The following is a 15,887-nucleotide window of genomic DNA, read 5'->3' as shown; positions in this document are numbered from 1 at the left end:
TGGGAGGGCTGTGTGTGAGGGGCTGACTGGCTTGGTTCCGAGACACACACACCCCCACCCCCCCACACACACGTACGCTCCGGCAGCTGTCACTATCCGGTGTCTCCATGGAGGCTCTGTGCAGGGTTTGTTTTGAAGAAGGAAGTCTGCTGCCAGAAATAAGTTGGAAAACACTGGATTAGGGAAACACGGGACTAGGTGACCTCTTAACCCCCTGAGATCCTCATCCATAGAAAAGAATACTTCTTACAAACACACGGGCAGTATGTGCTTCGGGACTCGTCTGGTGCTGGGAGCACGGTCTTCGTGCTGCTCGCTGATAAATGCATCGGCGCTGGCCTGCCTGGGCGTGCGGTTGGACAAAGTCCAGGCAGGAGGGAGCCCTGTTCCTGCTCCGGGCCTAGCTCCTCCTGGGCCTTCTGCAAACAGAGGCCGTGTGGTTATAATCACGATGATATTGACAATGTCAGCAATAATGGCTGGCATGTACTGCTTGCTGTGTGCAAGGTCTGGGATAGGGGTTTTCCCTCTATGATCTCATTAATCCTCGTGACCGCGAGGAGCCAGGCATTTTAGAGATTGAGGAAATGAAGGCCGGGAGGATAGATATTTCTCCAGAGCCATGATTAGGGAAGAGCAGAGCTGTGATGCAGACTCAGTCTGTCTAAGTGCACAACCCTCTGCCACCTTTCATGTATTTTAGGCCACTGTTCAGCACCGAGCAGCCCCTCTTTGGGTCTGAAACACATTGTTTTCACACCAGGAGGTTTTACTAGTTAATTGTAAGGAAAGCTCTTCATTCCCTCACTTGGTAGTTCATGCAACTGACATTGGGGGCCTTGTCTGTGCCCAGGCACTGGCTCTGTGGACAGAAGGGCAAGGAAGACAGACACTGGTGCCCCCTCTGGCTAAGCTGGGAGCTGGGCTGCAGGAGGACCTGAGAAGGCGCACTCCGGAGACGGACAGGAAGGTTCCAGGCACTGGAGACCAAGGTCTTCCTTAGAGCGCAGCTAGCAAATGCCTTCAAAGGATGAAAGACGAGGTGTGACCTGGGTCCCAGAGAGCCATGACCTTCCAAAGACAGTCCCCCTAGGAATAGCCCCCTAAGACAGTCCCCCTAGGAACAGCCCCCTAAGACAGTCCCCCAGTCCCTTTAAAAAGCCTGCCTGGGTTGTGCATCTCCTGGCGGGGCCCTGCCCAGGGACCTGGACCGACCGCCTCCCTTTGCCAGCGCCTCGATGCCACACTAAAACACAGAGGACTCGGTGCCGGACCTGAGATCCCGCGCTGTGTGAGATCAAGTCTGCGGCGGCGTTGTTCAGAGACTTGTCCAGAGCAGGTTTAACTGCCCCTGCGACTCAGTAACATTTATACCGTCTTTCAACTGGTCTCATTATCTTATTAACAAGTCTTGGCCGGAACTCTGTTTTGGTAAAACCCCAGCTGTTTCACGATGTCTTCAGTATTTTACCGCATCACAGTGACTCCACCTGAGCCCCGCGGCTGGGCTGGGACCTGCCCCCGAAGGGATGGGATTTTATTTCTACAAAGGGAAGGAGGAACGGGCTGTCCCTGGGGAAAGCGGTCTCTCTATGGAGCCCTCCCGTGTCTCCCTGCTCCAGCTCGGATCAATTGTTGGCAGTGGCGTGAAGCCGGCCCCGCCGCCGCCGAGCTGCAGCCTCACCTGTGCTCCCTCCCGCCACAGTCCAGCTCCAACGTGCCAGGCCCCCGCCCGCTCCGGAGAACACAGGCTGCCGCTGCCGCATTTACTCCTATTTTATCTTCAAAGTACAGAGCGGTCCTTTGTGGGAGGCCTTGATTTCCTCCTCCCGCCCCAGGCCAGGCTCCCAGATACCATCCCACGGTCTCGGGGAGAGCCGGGCCAGGCCAGCGCAGGGCCTTTCATCTTGTTGGTGCTCCTGGCTGACTTTTCAAGTCTTTTTTGATGTGTTTTTACTCAGGGATCCAGATGGCAGGCAGCTGACTTTAAAACTCTTTCTAGGGACTGGAAGTTTTCCGAAAGTGTGTTTAGCCAATTCTGGACTGAGAAACAAGGGTAGGGACTGGGTTACAGTGGACTGAACCTAGCACAATAAAACAGGAGTCTGCTCTTGATGATGTAGAGCAAGCATGTCAAACACGCGGCCCGCAGGCAGTACGCGGCCCACAATGAATATTTTTGCGGCCCAGCCAATGTAACGATATGTAAGAAACGTCTTAATAAAAATTTCATAACTTAATTTTTACAATATCCTGTTATACATAATTATTAATAACGAATTACAATGTTCGCTAATGACTGATTACTATAATTGTGTTGCATTCATTTTCCTTATGCGCCTTACGTGCAGGCACACATTTCTCTCCACTAATACTAGCAGCAAATATTTTAGCAGCCGATTGCCACATCATTAGTCTTGGACTGACTTGTTTGGTTGTGCACAACAGGAAATATTTCGCTTTCGGAGAACAAGAAAAGTAGGTTTATTTGCATTACACTTATTAGTTTGTGCAGTTATTCAGTGTTATTAAAATGTTCTATTATTTTATGTTCACAAGTACTCATTTATTTCAGCCCTTTGTATTCAGCATGTCTCTATTGAAATAAACCTACATTTCTATGAAAATTGAACCTTTTTTTTGCGGCCCACAAAAATTTAAACCTTCTTTATTTGGCCCGTGTTAGCCTTTGAATTTGACATGCTTGGTGTAGAGGGGGACTGCAGAGGTTTGTGTTGACTTGGGATCAGGTGGGACCTGCCGAACCAGCAGGAGAAACTGGACCACGGTGACCAGCAGGTGCCAGGAAGAGGCCCAGGCTCGGGGCTGCCAGTCAGTGATCGGGCAGGGCTCTCAGTCCCTTCAGCTCCATCCCAGCCACTCAGGGGCTGATGCTCTGCCATCCCTGAATGAGGCCTAGCAGCCACTTACACATGGGTAACCTGCCAAGCAGGTTAACTGGGGCTATGGTCCCCCGGTAAAGTGAGCGGCAAAGCATCTTCTCTATGATATTTAAGGTCAACACTGTCTACCCCATCCTTTTCTTCGCCTTCGTCAAGTTAATTCTGGGTAAGGCAACATTATTAATAAAAATAATAATAATAAGCAACAGCATTTGTAAAAGTAAAAAAATGGTTTAAAAAAAAAAAAGGAGGGGGCCTTTACTTTTGTAACCCTTTTTAAGCCTTCATCCTTCTGTCACGTGAAGACACAGTGGGGAGGAGCCGTCTACCCGGTAGTGGCCCTCTGGGAACCCGACCAGGCGGGCACCCTGATCTGCCAGCTCCAGAACCGTGAGGAATACACTTGCTCAGTGCACCCTTCTGTGCTATTTCGTGTGGCAGCCCAAGCTGACAGATACAGTTACTGATGCTCTTCCCTCTTGGTCTAGAAAAGGAGCTCATGAAAGCAGTTCCTCGTGAGTAGCACTGCTTAGTAACCAGGACTTGGCCTCATGTGTGAAATCACCAGTGGGTTTACATCCTGGCGTGGCCCTAAAGCTGTGGCTCCCAATGGGGCCTGCACATTAGCACCCCCAAGGGGCATGAGAACTCCAGATGTGCTGGCTACCTTCCTATCTCTGGGGCGAGGGCCAGACTTCACTGGCTTTTCCAGCTCCCCAGCTGACTCCAATGTGCACCCTAAAGCTAACAGGCAAAATATGGGGCTCAGGGTTCCCCACCAAAAGGAAAGGTGCCAAGCCCTCACTGGTGCTGCAGAGCTGAATGGTCTGCTTTGTGGGGATCAATGGTATGAAGGTCGAGTGGGATAGAGACGATGAATCATTTCAACAAACCACGCCAAAACGAACAGCATCAAGCTCACAAAAGTACTTTTTATTTGAGCAAGAAGAAGTCTGGCTGAAAGGATTCCAGTTCCAAGCAACCAAAATCCCATTGTTAGTGGCACTAATTTTCACTTTGTAGATTCAACTTAGTCAGGAAAGAGTTTCGAGGTTGCACCTTCCCCAGACAAGAAGGGCAAAGAAAACAGGGAGAGACTCCAATCTACTGAGACTGCTCATTGGCCCCAACGCCAGGCTGGCCACGCCCTCGCTGGGCAACTGCAGGTGGCCGCCCTGTGGCGAGGGACATGGCCACACTACACTATGTACTCAAAGAACGAGGCAGGAAGAACGAGGCAGGAAACGGTGGCAGGTGACCTGGGGAAGAGCAGGCACCCACAGCTTCAAAACTCTGCATGGAAGGGATAATTCTGGTGGGAGGCACAGCTGTCAAGAGAAAGAGGGACACATTAGCTTTTTAAGAGATTTCAGACAAAATAAATTACAGAAAGTCAGAAATGCTGAGTGTCTCATTACAGACAGAAATAAAGGCCTGCGAGGAGCAAGTCGGCTCTGAGCTGCAGACCATGGGTCTGCACTGGGGGCAGCCGCCCACCCTCACCCTCTGCCGCGGACTCTCGTGAATGACGGACACAACCCTCCCAGGGCCCAGCACCGGGCCTGGGGTGTTCAGGGCAGCAGGACGCAATTCCTGCTTCTTCATAATTCCATCCAACAGGCAGGACAGGAGAGCATCTTGTTGTCTTAGACATTAAGAGGGTGATGATAACGTAAGAGATGTGCTCGGAGTACAGGGAGACAGAAATGCTCCATCCCTCAGGAGCCTCCTGCTACAGTGGGAGCTGGCATGAGCCCAGTGAGCAGTTGAGGATTCGATAAAAGGAACTGGGGAGGGAGGCAGGGCATCGACCTGGGGATGGAGAGCTGCGGGCATGTTTGCCAGGCAGTCCCATCCGGCAGGGCCAAAGACTTGTGTTGGGAACACAACAGCAATAGAGTTGGAAAGACTGGCTGGGCAGAGTATGAAAGGCGCAGGGAGAACCCACGTGGGGCTTATAACTCTTACTTAAATACTCAGAACCATTCAAAAGTCCCTGGGATCTGCTTTTTATTGTATCCCATCAAACCTGAGGTATAAGCACCGCCGTTAGCAGCAGAGGCGAAGTACGACAATAATCACCAGAGGTAACGTGTAGTGTTAGAAAGAGCTCCTGAGTGCCCTGGGCATGTTGGGGACAGCCTCTCCCACCCCATTCAGACCCCAAACATCCCCACGAACCATCAGTAGCCCAAGGACTAATCTGATAGTGGAGTCTAGAACAGAGAGTGGAGGAAGCCTAAGTGTAAAGGAAACAGACAGAAAACCATTGTGGTCTATCGGCCCCGAGAGCTTCCATTCGGGGCAGCGGTGGACAGGAACGGAATGGATGGCAGGGACGTTCTGAAAGCAGACAGGTGTAAACTGGCCAAAGATTCACTTCTCCTCTCCCTTACCCACCAGATCCAAAGACGCTTTCAATGTCTAAAGATTAAACAGCATTCACACACACAGCGACATCAGAAAGGGCCCTGGTTGGGGGCTGCCAGTGGTAACCTCTGTGGCCTGTTCTGAGTCTGAGGCCAGGGTGTGACAGCAAGCGTGTTCACACCTGGACAGGAGAGTTATCAACCAAGATGCACACCAGGGGACATCTGCCCAGGGCGGCAAAAGCCACCAGGGGGCAGACCCTGCACTGGACAGCTAGCCACCCACCTGGCTCGGGGAATGTTCAATTTCGTGTAGGAGAGTAACTAACGAGTAAGGAGACAGGAGGAACCGGCAGAGGTCAGACAGTGAGAACAGCGAGAGGAGGCTCTTAGACGCCCATGGAAATGGGACGGTTCTTCTTGAAAGCAGAAAACAAGTTCTAACATTAGCTATTACACAGGCAGGAGAAGGAAATGAACTGCCTCCCTTGTCACCTCCCTCAGAGTCCCAACGACAAGTCAGGGAATAAAGGACCCGCGGATGTGTGGCCGGAGGCCGCAGGGGACCGCCAGGCAGAGGGTCCAGGGGCCATCTCAGAGCCAAGTGGCCCATCCAGAGCTGGGATGATCTCGGCCCTGAGCACCCGGTCTTCCCACTACACCCCTTTATTAGCGTCATTATCAGGTAGGGCCGCAGGCAAATTCTTCCACAAAGGTGGGGCAGCAGCCACCTGGCCCCTCTGGTTTTCACCGACAGTAAGAGTTGGAAATGAAATGCCAGAACATGCCGTTACTGCGGGTCAGGCAACAGTGCACCTGGGCCGGGACGAGAAGACACTAGAGCAGACGTCCCGGCACCTTCCCATGGCTGACACAGGGCTAACGTTTCCAGCTGCACAGGCGTGAGAACGCAAGGAAATGCGCCAAATGAGGCCGTGATGGCGACACAGGACGTGGACGCCACGGCCGCCGGGAGCTACGCTTCCGCTCTGCAGTCTGGTCCGCCCGGGACCCACTCACCTCACCAAGGCACAGACCCTCCAGTTCCTGTTGTAGCTCAGTAAGGTGGCCATATCCTCCTTGCTCAGCTCAAAGTCAAAGACCTAGAGGAGAAAACATCCAGTAAGCTCTGCAAGGAAAGCTCAACCCCAAGATCACAGCAGCGCTGCGCAGGCCGCTGATGAGACGCCGTCCTGAGCGGTGAGGGGAGACGGAGGCTGAACTCGAAGAAAGCTGACTGTCGGGCTATTCAGAGAAGGCACACGGCTCGGCTGGGAGTTCATGAAACATCGAAAACAGCCCTTCCCTTCCAGGGCCTCCACTGAGTTCATTTCAAGACCCTCCCTAGCATTTCTGCTGAGCTCAGCACCGGGGAGCACTATGACGGGAAGACGTGTCTGCCTCGTTTACAAAGGAACCACAACAGCTGTAAGAGCAGGAGGAATTCACCGCACCCGGTACGAGAGGCACTACACACGGCGCTGGGGAGGCCCGAGGCATCGGGAACCAGCTGCGGTCAGAGGGTCTGAGGCAGGCCTGCGATGCCAAATCAGGTTTGACAGAGAGCAAGAGGTGCATCAGGAGAACCGTCTGCAGAGACCACGGTCCGTGGGGGAGACGAGGCCAGCGGGCAGGCCCTGAGCAGCACCGGGAGACTGGGAGGGCCGGGCACATGCCAGGAGCCCTCAGCGTTGGATGATCACAGAACGTGCGAGAAGTCTGCTGCAGACTCTGTGATTACAACTGTGCAAAATGTGCAAGGACTACACAGCAAATAAAATGTTAGCACTATGAGATTTGTCAGTTCAAAATATTCCTTTTCTAACACCTTGAAAAGATGCAATACAAAATAAAGCATCCATTTCTACATGATATGTGTTTCCCAGTGTTCACTGTCTTGCCACTTTCTCTCCAATAGTCAGAACATCTACAGTGAGAAATGCTCCCCTACGACACAACAAGCACCCTCCCCTCCCCAGGCCTCGCCGTCTCCCAGGTGACCTATGGCACACGCCCCGGCCACAGCCTGTGGCCAGTGAACAGGCAGTCAGCTGCTCACAGTGGAAACAGCTGCTGGAAACCAAAGCTCAGATGAGGCCGCGGGGCCCTAGGGGAGCTGCTCTGCTCAGCGAGCACAGAGGCTCAGGGCATCAGGCCCCGCCAGAGCAGTGCTTCACCCCCAAACCCAGCACCAGTGTGAGAGGGAGGGAGGGGTGATGCCAGGCTGATCTGCTCTGGGGGTGCTCCCAGGACCCACAGAGACCACCTCCTGGTGCCCTGGTGCCAGCCATGCTGCTCAGCCCACTGTGAGATGGGGTCTCAGCATAGAATGGGTAGGACTGGCAGAGGGTGGGCAGGACTGGCAGAGGGGGGCAGGCAGGACTGGCAGAGGGGGACAGGACTGGCAGAGGGGTGGGCAGGACTGGCAGAGGGTGGGCAGGACTGGCAGAGGGTGGGCAGGACTGGCAGAGGGGGGAAGGACTGGCAGAGGGGGGCAGGACTGGCAGAGGGGACAGGACTGGCAGAGGGGGGCAGGACTGGCAGAGGGGGGCAGGACTGGCAGAGGGGGGCAGGCAGGACTGGCAGAGGGGGTAGGACTGGCAGAGGGGGGCAGGACTGGCAGAGGGGGGCAGGACTGGCAGAGGGGGGCAGGCAGGACTGGCAGAGGGGGGCAGGACTGGCAGAGGGGGGCAGGACTGGCAGAGGGGGGCAGGACTGGCAGAGGGGGCAGGACTGGCAGAGGGGGGCAGGACTGGCAGAGGGGGGCAGGACTGGCAGAGGGTGGGCAGGACTGGCAGAGGGGGGCAGGACTGGCAGAGGGTGGGCAGGACTGGCAGAGGGGGGCAGGACTGGCAGAGGAGGGCAGGACTGGCATAGGGGGGCAGGACTGGCCTGTAGGCTCCTTGCAGATCAGGGACTCACCCTCAGCACAGCAGCGTCTCCTGAGCGTTCACTCGGGTACCAAGCATTGTGTGTGAAGCCCCTAACGTATCTTATTTAATCTTTATGACAGCTCTTGAAATAGGTATTACTTTACAGATGGGGAAACTGAGGCAACTAATGAAGCCCTGATGCAACCCCAGTGTCACTCACAAACATGTCTCAGGGCAACACGGAGTCACTGAGGAGCTTCAGCACAGGAGTGTGCATGTGCAGAGGGTAAACTGAGGCACGGGGCCCACCCCTAAGCGGTGCCTCCACCCAGGAGGAGCCACTGTCCAAGGTGTGTTCACTGCAGCTTACTGAGGCTGGATGTGAAGGAGACCTGACAGAGGGCGGGGTCCCATCCACACTCCAGGGACAGGCCGAGACCCAGTGAAGGGTCCTCCCCCTCTCCAGTGAGGAAAACCAGGGACACCAGCCAGGCCTTACCTGAAAGTTCTCGGTGATGCGTTCAGGGGTCACAGACTTGGGGATCACGACCAAATTCCTCTGCATGGGGAACCGGATCAGAACCTGCGAACAGATGTGCCGAGTGCGTACATAAGCTCACCAAGAACTCTGTCCGTCATCATCTCTCTTAATCTTATGCATCCACACCCGGAAGGGGACATCCCAGAACTTCGAGTGATAAAACCAAGGCACAGAGACGCTGGGCTAACCCAGCAGCAAGGAGGGTGGCCCTCAGGATCTGACCCGCGCCCTGCTCTCAGCCACCACGCCTCGCGCTTCCGTGTCTCCCAGGCGTCCCACCCGCAGGAGACTGACAGCTCACGGGTCAGGAGCTGCCGCTCCCACGGGGAGGAGAGTTTCCTGCAGCTGCTAACGAGCTGCTCTAGGAGGGCAGATGCACTTCACCGACAGTGGCAGCTGCTGGCCCTGCGGCAGCCCGGGAAGGCAGCGGGCAGGCACCGTTATTCCCAGACCACACGGCATCTTCTAACTCGCAGTCGGTCCCTGTCTACCGCACACTCCAGAACCCCAAGCCACACTTCCAGGAGGGCTTGACGGGCCCGGTCACCTCCCCTCCGGCCCACGGGGCCACCACAAATGCAGAAGTTCTGGGGGCAGTCACGAGGGCCTGGACACGGCCGTACCTGGGCTGTGGTTTTATTGTACTTGTTAGCTATGGCTTTGATCCTGGGGTCCTCCAGCAGGGAAGGGTCCTCGGGCTTGGCCCTGGAGACAGAAAGGTGACCCGTGTGAGCAACCGTTGGCGCCGCCACTCAAGGCAGCCGCCCCCCAACCCTGACTCCCGTCAGCCTCAGAGGGCGGCCCGCCAGTGCCCTCCCGATTCAAAGCTGTTACAAACTCCCAACCCTCTGGAAAGAGAGCAGGCCTCTGGCTCCTCGAAAGGCCAACCAGGAAACCCAGCAAAGGCTCCTGGGAGGGTCTGCACATCAGCCCGAGCCGTTTTCCGTGGTGCTGAATGTTTCTCTTTAGCCATTTCTAATGTTCACCAATGGACAAGAAATCATGGCCCCACGGGGACTCACCAGGGCCTGTCGGGAGAGCCGAGGGGACTGTAGGCCGTCACCACAATGCCTTTGGACTGGCAATACTGGATCAGCTTCTCCTGAGTGAGGTACGGGTGGCACTCGATCTGCAAGTGCAAGCAGGAGGCAGATGCAGGCCTGGGCCCTGGCGAGGGCACACTCAGGAAGGTACCCATGCCAACTCCTACCTCACCCGACAGGAAATTGTGTAACCAACATCCTATCTTCCCAGATAAGCCGCAACCACGACTACGCTTCCCAGCGAGTGTCCTCGACACTAACAGCACTAACCTTGTTCCTGGCGTACCGTGGCCGTGGCCCTAGGGTCTCTCTGGCTTTGGCCACTTATCAGCTGTGACAGGTCTGAGGACCTCAGTGTCCCAGGCTGCTCATCTGTGAGGCCCGGAGCCATCACAAGCCAGGCTCACCCCTTCTCTCCTACAAGTCTCACCCCCGATGTGCCACTGTCATTCTGAATCGTCAGTGAGGACTGTGCCAGTGCCCAGGAGCTTGCCTCCCGGCCGCTCCCTGGTGACATGAACAGCAGTGACGGCCAGAATCAGAGGCACCGAGCCTCCATGCCCACCAGCTCCCTGCTGGATGCTGACCTGGTTCACCACCGGCTTATGCTTTAAGCCAGGTTTGTTTAAGAGCTTCTCGATCTGGAGATGGTTGAAGTTGGAGATCCCAATAGATTTCACCAGCCCCTCGTCCACCAGCTCTTCCATGGCCTAAAGACAAAAGAGGGAAGAGGGTCTGCTTGCTCCTGACATGTGCCCCGAAGGACAGGGTCAGAGGCATCTTTTACACCAGCCCAGCCCTCACTACTCAGTGCCAGTCAGACCTTGGAGAAGCCACGAGACAGCAAGACAGGAGCCAGGCTGGCTTTAATGAGGCAGGAAGAGCAAAAACAGGCAGAAGAAGTGGCATAACTCACACCTGCCCACTCACAAGGACAGCAGGAAGCCGGCACTGAAGAAGAAAGCCAAAGCAGGGACAGACAGCCTTACCTCCCACGTGTCCACAAAATCGGTGTCAGAGGGAATCACGTTGCCTTTCGCATCCAACGGGAAAAATTCGTTCCCGGGCTGTCACGACAATCAAACGCACACAATCAGTAACAGCCCTTCACTGATGTGCAGTTACATCTTTGAAAGCAAAGTTCTAAAAATGTTCTACACTACGAGAGCTGGCCACGTTTTTAGAAGATAGTCCAGGGCAAATCCGTCCGTGTGAAAAAGAAATAGGCAGACAACTCCTGAAGCTCCCTACACCTGTTTATCGAATGGGCCAGAGCTGACAGTTAGATGGAAATGGGTCATTCTCGGTCAGTGAAAGGAACCCTGCCATGGACCAGAGTGTGTGGGTGGAGGGAGGACTCAGACCAGAACTCGCAGGGTCCACGTGCTGGCTGGATCACCAGACTAAAGGACCGTCGCCTTGCCAAGCCTCGCTGGCTTATCATGAAACACAAACAATGGAAGTCAGGCCTGGATACCCTACAGTGCAATAAAATAGAGCTATAAGGTAAACTCCACACTTTCCATCTGGCTGACAGAGCAGAAAATGGAGCCTGTAGCTGGAATGAAGGCAAAAGGCATTGTAACGCGAGACTCCTTCTGTACAGAGTTAGAGTGCCGATAAATATTCAACAAGCCTCCTCAGGATGTGGCATGTGTGTGGAATGTAGGAATATGCACACATACACAGGTGCAGGGTATGAATGTATACGTGCACGCGTGCCTCTGGGCAGGGCGGGGGTAGCGGGTGACACCTGGGCCGTGTGCAGGAATGTCCTGAGTCATGCTGGTTGTTACAAGGTTGTAAACCGCACAATCACCCACCAACCAGGGCAGGACTCCTCAAACTCTGTACCATGCAGCTGAGTCACCGGGTTTGGCTGCAGAAGCCTTGGGTGGGGCCCGAGACTGGTTTCTAACAAGCTCCCAGGCGATGTCGCTGCTGCTGGCCTGAGGACTGCCCCTGGAGCAGTAACCACACAGAGTGCGTCCACTCACCTGCTAATAAAGGAGGCCCACCTGCCGCGGGCTACCCCTGAGCCATGCCCTCACCTTGAAACTGATGGGCCAGTGGATAAGGTAGAGGTCCAGGTAGTCCAGCTTCAGATCGCTGAGCGTCTTCTTGCAGGCTCCTTTCACCAGGTTCTTCTCATGGAACGTGGACCACAGCTGAAGCCAGCGAGAGAACACATCCTATCACCCCACGCAGGAAGCGGTTTCCTGGCTGGAGCCAGACGGCTTGAAGCCAGATGATTCGCTCTCCTCTCACCATAACCCACCCATGTCACCGTGAGGCTACACATGGTGGCGGTGGTGTGGGTGCTAACTTTCCAAAGGAAGGCAGGATACCTCCAGAAAGACCAAACTCAAGGCATAAAATAGAATGGACAGCTCGGCACCAGCCCTGGGCCCGACACGTGATCCTCAGGGCTGTGTCCCTACAAGGCTGGTCTCTCAGAGCCAGCCTCACCTCCAGGTGGTGGCCAGCAGTGGAGATCTCATTTGTAGATGGGAACCAAGTCCCGCCCTTAAAGATAAGTCCCTGGAAAGAAAGCACCAACCCATGATCTCAGCCTCTTTGGCAAGGGGCTCTAACCAACGGGTCCAGTGGAAATACATCCACTAGGCAGCCGTGGACGGGCGAGCTCGGGAGCCCTCTGTGGCCTCGAGTCTACACATTCTCCCTGGAAGACCTGTGTGCCCAGTGCTAACTGTAGCTGCACTAAGAGGCCCCAGAGTACAGCCTTGGCTCCTAAGCTGATGCCACCAACGGGTAACATGAACGAGAACCCTGTCCCACAGGCTCCCAAGAGCAGCACCTTGCTGACGATGAAGAGGTCCTCACGCTTCACCACCTGCTCCTTAATCTTCTCCTGGATGGCCACCCCCACCTCGTTCTCGTTCTGGTACACGTGGGCACAGTCAATGTGGCGGTACCCAACGTCAATCGCCACCTTCACAGCCTCCGTCACTTTGCCCGGAGAGGACTGAAAGGAAACGGAAAGCACGGAGTTCAAATCCAAAATGAAACAGAAGACACAGTTTGCACACAACCAGGGAGGAGGACAGTGTGAGCCGACCGCTCCTCACGGAAGCGCCTGTTCCTGTAAGGCCGGCACTGGAAGGCCGGGCCAGTTTCTGAAGCAGACTCTGAACCATTTGCTCTCAGACGGAACCTGAAATGCCAGATGGCTTCATTTTAGGATAATTTAACAGCAGCATCGATCACCTTAAAAAGATGTGCACAGACATTCACTCCTTGTTTCTTCGCATCAGTTGATTTACAAACCACTGTATAAATAGTCCCCCACTGCCTGGATCTATGAGGTTCCCATGACAATAAAGGATACCATTTCCTTTGAATAGCTCAAAGTATTAAAAAAAACCCGCTGTAAATGTTTCCCCAATTCCCACTTGGTTTCAGAGTTCAGTAAATCCCTGTGCTTTACTTTCTCTTTTTGGTGCCTGGATTCAGATATTGGCAATCCCTTGCTTGGAAGCAGTTCTGGGAGACGCTCATAGAGTCAAGAACATTACTGATACAGATTCAAAGGCCTGGGCATCAATTCTCACGCTGTCCAAATCTCGGAAGATCACCATATGGTTTGTGGTCACAGCTACAAAGAAGCTGAATGGCTGTCTGTGCCCAAACCGTCTGAGTGACCAGGACAGGTGTGGGAAGCCTGGCTGTTGAGGAGGAGGAGAAGTGCCTTCATAGCCATTAAGCTTCACCCAGATCGACTGCGTAGACACTTACTCCATCTCCTGCTCAGACCAAAGAGGTGAAAAATAAAAGAGTGCAACAGACTGTTGAAAGAATCGAGGGCATTCCTCTGGAGAGCGGGGTAGAAAAGAATGAAAGGGAAACTCCCTGGGGCCATCGCAGCTGCAGACATCTGCTGCTTTATCAGCTGTTGTGAACAGGCGAGGAGGGGAATATGGAGCCATGGGAATCGAGCGTGACCTGAGCCTGTTAGCACCCTGAGCTTGCGATCCACCATGGAGGGAGCAGGGAGGTGGGTGGAGCCACCCTCCGATATTAGATCAAGGAACACCTTCAGATGACCTGGCAATCTCCTCTTTCCCTGGAGGACGTAAGCAGCTGCACCTGCAGCCTTGCACAAGCTCCAGGGCTCAAGGAACAGAGCAGAGCAGTAGACCGTAACTACCACAGCCTCTCTGTGGCATCCTGGGCACTGCTGATGCTGACGTGAGAAGTGACAGCAGAGTGAGGACAAGTGAGGGACCCAGGTGGGGGAAACTGCCCAGCATGCATTTAACTTTCTTCAGGCCTAATGGAACCCTGATTTTCTCTGCAGAGCCCTGTCATGTGCCAGCCCAGCACCGTGTAGCCCCAACCCTGGGCAGAGGGGTGGGCACCTCTCTCAAGCCTGGCCTAGTCACACATGGTTATCTGCCAGTGACTGGTACAGGGGCAGACACACGACCACCCCAGGCAGGCCCATGAGAGCCAATCTTTGGCCTTCGGTTGGCACCAACAGGACAACATTTCGTCCTGCGGGGGTCCTTGTGCTGGGAGGATCCGAGCCAGGAGCTGCTGGAGGACAGAGGGATTGACGGACAGATGAGGGTTACATTCATATGCTTGGATCTGGTTCACCTGAGGTCATTTTGTGGGTCAAGAAAGCATATTTTCACACCCTTTCCGAGAGAATAATCTGCAACAGATGGAATTTAACTCGGTGTCATGGTCATAATTCAATGACACCCTTGGAGCCACCACTGGTCTTTTTGAAGAAAACACAGGATTACTAATATTCTGATCACTTTGGCCAACGAACATCGTCTGTGTGAGGCAAGTCTAGGACCCCTTTCTTACTCACCTGATATTTACTAGTTTTCAACTGCGGGTTTTAGGGTAGTCCAAGCCACCGCAGGGGTGCAACTCAATCCTGTCTTTTCTTCCCTTGTCTGTGTGTCAACATCCAACGCCCAGGCCCACAGTCAAAGTTCGTGGGAAAACCCGGGCCATAGCTGTGGAATGCAATGTGTAATACCTGAAGCTACCTCATAAGCGGCTTAAAAATACTGGGTTTTGCCCCATCATACCACTTTCCGTGCCCCCTAATTTTCAGATCATCAGGCTATCCACTTTATTCCTAACCATTTCTTAGGGGCGCTGTGAGCGAAGAGATTTCAGTGGTGATCAGGTGTCCGGGGCCAGTTTTAACCCTGATGCTAACAGTTTTCCTGGGCGGTAACCACCCGCGCCCAGATTCCCCGCGGAGGTCCCAGGACACCCAGGGCTAGAGCGGTTCAGCGCTGCGCGTCTGGGGACAAGGAAATGGATGCGTCCTGGGCAAACCCGTGCCCCCTAATTTAATTATCTGCGGTCTCCGGGCGCGCTTACCTGGAGGTGCTTATTCCAGGGAGAAAAACGGAAACGACCAAGGCCAAACTATTTATAAGACAAACAAGGAGGCGGCGCAACTGTGCCCTTAGCAGCGGAACACCCCCATCTCTTTCGGATCCACCTCCCGTGGTCCTTCCCCGGGGCCAGGCGGCGGGGGCTCGGGGAAGCCCCCTTTCCCTTCCGTTCCTTTTAGGGACCTTTCCAGCTGAGCGCGGACGGGGGGCCGAACCCACCAGGTGTGCACAGAGGCGGCCGCTCCCAAGTCCCTCACGCGAGCCCCCGGCCCGACCCAGGAGCCGGCGCCCGGCCCGCCTGCCCGGCCCGCCTCGGGGCCCGCGGGGCGCCTCGGAGGCCAGGCGTCCACGGCGGGGCCGCTAAGGGTCACTCCAGGTCCCTCCCGCCCAGGCTGCGCGGAGCCCGAAAAGAGCCGCAGGACGCGCCCCCTCCGCACCTACCTTCCAGGTGCCCAGCCCCACGAGGGGCATCTTGGCGCCGTTGGAGAGCACGATGTGGTTCGCCATGCCGCTGCGCTGCACAGACCAGGCCCGCGGACCGCGACAGCGTGGAGCCGGCGCGCCTTTAAATAACCGGTGCCCCGGGCGGCCAGGGGGGTGGTGGGGGGGAGTCCGGTCGGCGGCCGGCTCCGCAGACGCGGCTTCTGATTGGCTGGCCCGCCGAGCTCGTTCCCAGCGCCGCCGAGACGCCGCTTCCTTCGGGTCCTAGCGGGGCCGGGTTCTTAGGGCTCGGATGCTGGCCTTCTCCCCACGTGGCTTGGGAGACCTCGC

General features: G+C 55.2%; 1 protein-coding gene across 1 annotated transcript; it reads right to left on the bottom strand.

Moving 5' to 3' along the window:
• Positions 1 to 3,815: 3,815 nt before the first annotated feature.
• On the bottom strand, positions 3,816 to 15,718 carry AKR1B1 (aldo-keto reductase family 1 member B). Its single transcript, XM_079786549.1, has 10 exons — positions 15,558 to 15,718; positions 12,548 to 12,715; positions 11,781 to 11,897; positions 10,719 to 10,796; positions 10,317 to 10,439; positions 9,709 to 9,815; positions 9,310 to 9,391; positions 8,645 to 8,728; positions 6,293 to 6,375; positions 3,816 to 4,231 (listed from the first exon to the last, which is right to left on the bottom strand). Exons 1-10 carry the CDS (start codon positions 15,621 to 15,623, stop codon positions 4,189 to 4,191), a joined length of 951 nt encoding a protein of 316 aa, XP_079642675.1. The 5' UTR covers positions 15,624 to 15,718; the 3' UTR covers positions 3,816 to 4,188.
• Between the last annotated feature and the right edge of the window lie 169 nt (positions 15,719 to 15,887).

This window comes from Cnephaeus nilssonii (assembly GCF_951640355.1).
Source record: "Cnephaeus nilssonii genome assembly, chromosome: 12".
Lineage (NCBI taxonomy): Eukaryota > Metazoa > Chordata > Mammalia > Chiroptera > Vespertilionidae > Cnephaeus > Cnephaeus nilssonii.
Note: the sequence above shows the minus strand (reverse complement) of the source record. Positions and strands in the feature narration are given on the sequence as shown.

Bases quoted from the DNA above. Each gene is read 5' to 3' on its own strand.
- AKR1B1 (XM_079786549.1), bottom strand. From the start codon at position 15,623: ATGGCGAACCACATCGTGCTCTCCAACGGCGCCAAGATGCCCCTCGTG. The intron at 11,898-12,547 runs GTGCTGCTCTTG...CGCTGGCTTCAG, and splicing joins ACCTCTTCATCGTCAGCAAG to CTGTGGTCCACGTTCCATGA. The intron at 6,376-8,644 runs GTAAGGCCTGGC...TTTCTCCTCTAG, and splicing joins GCATCACCGAGAACTTTCAG to GTCTTTGACTTTGAGCTGAG.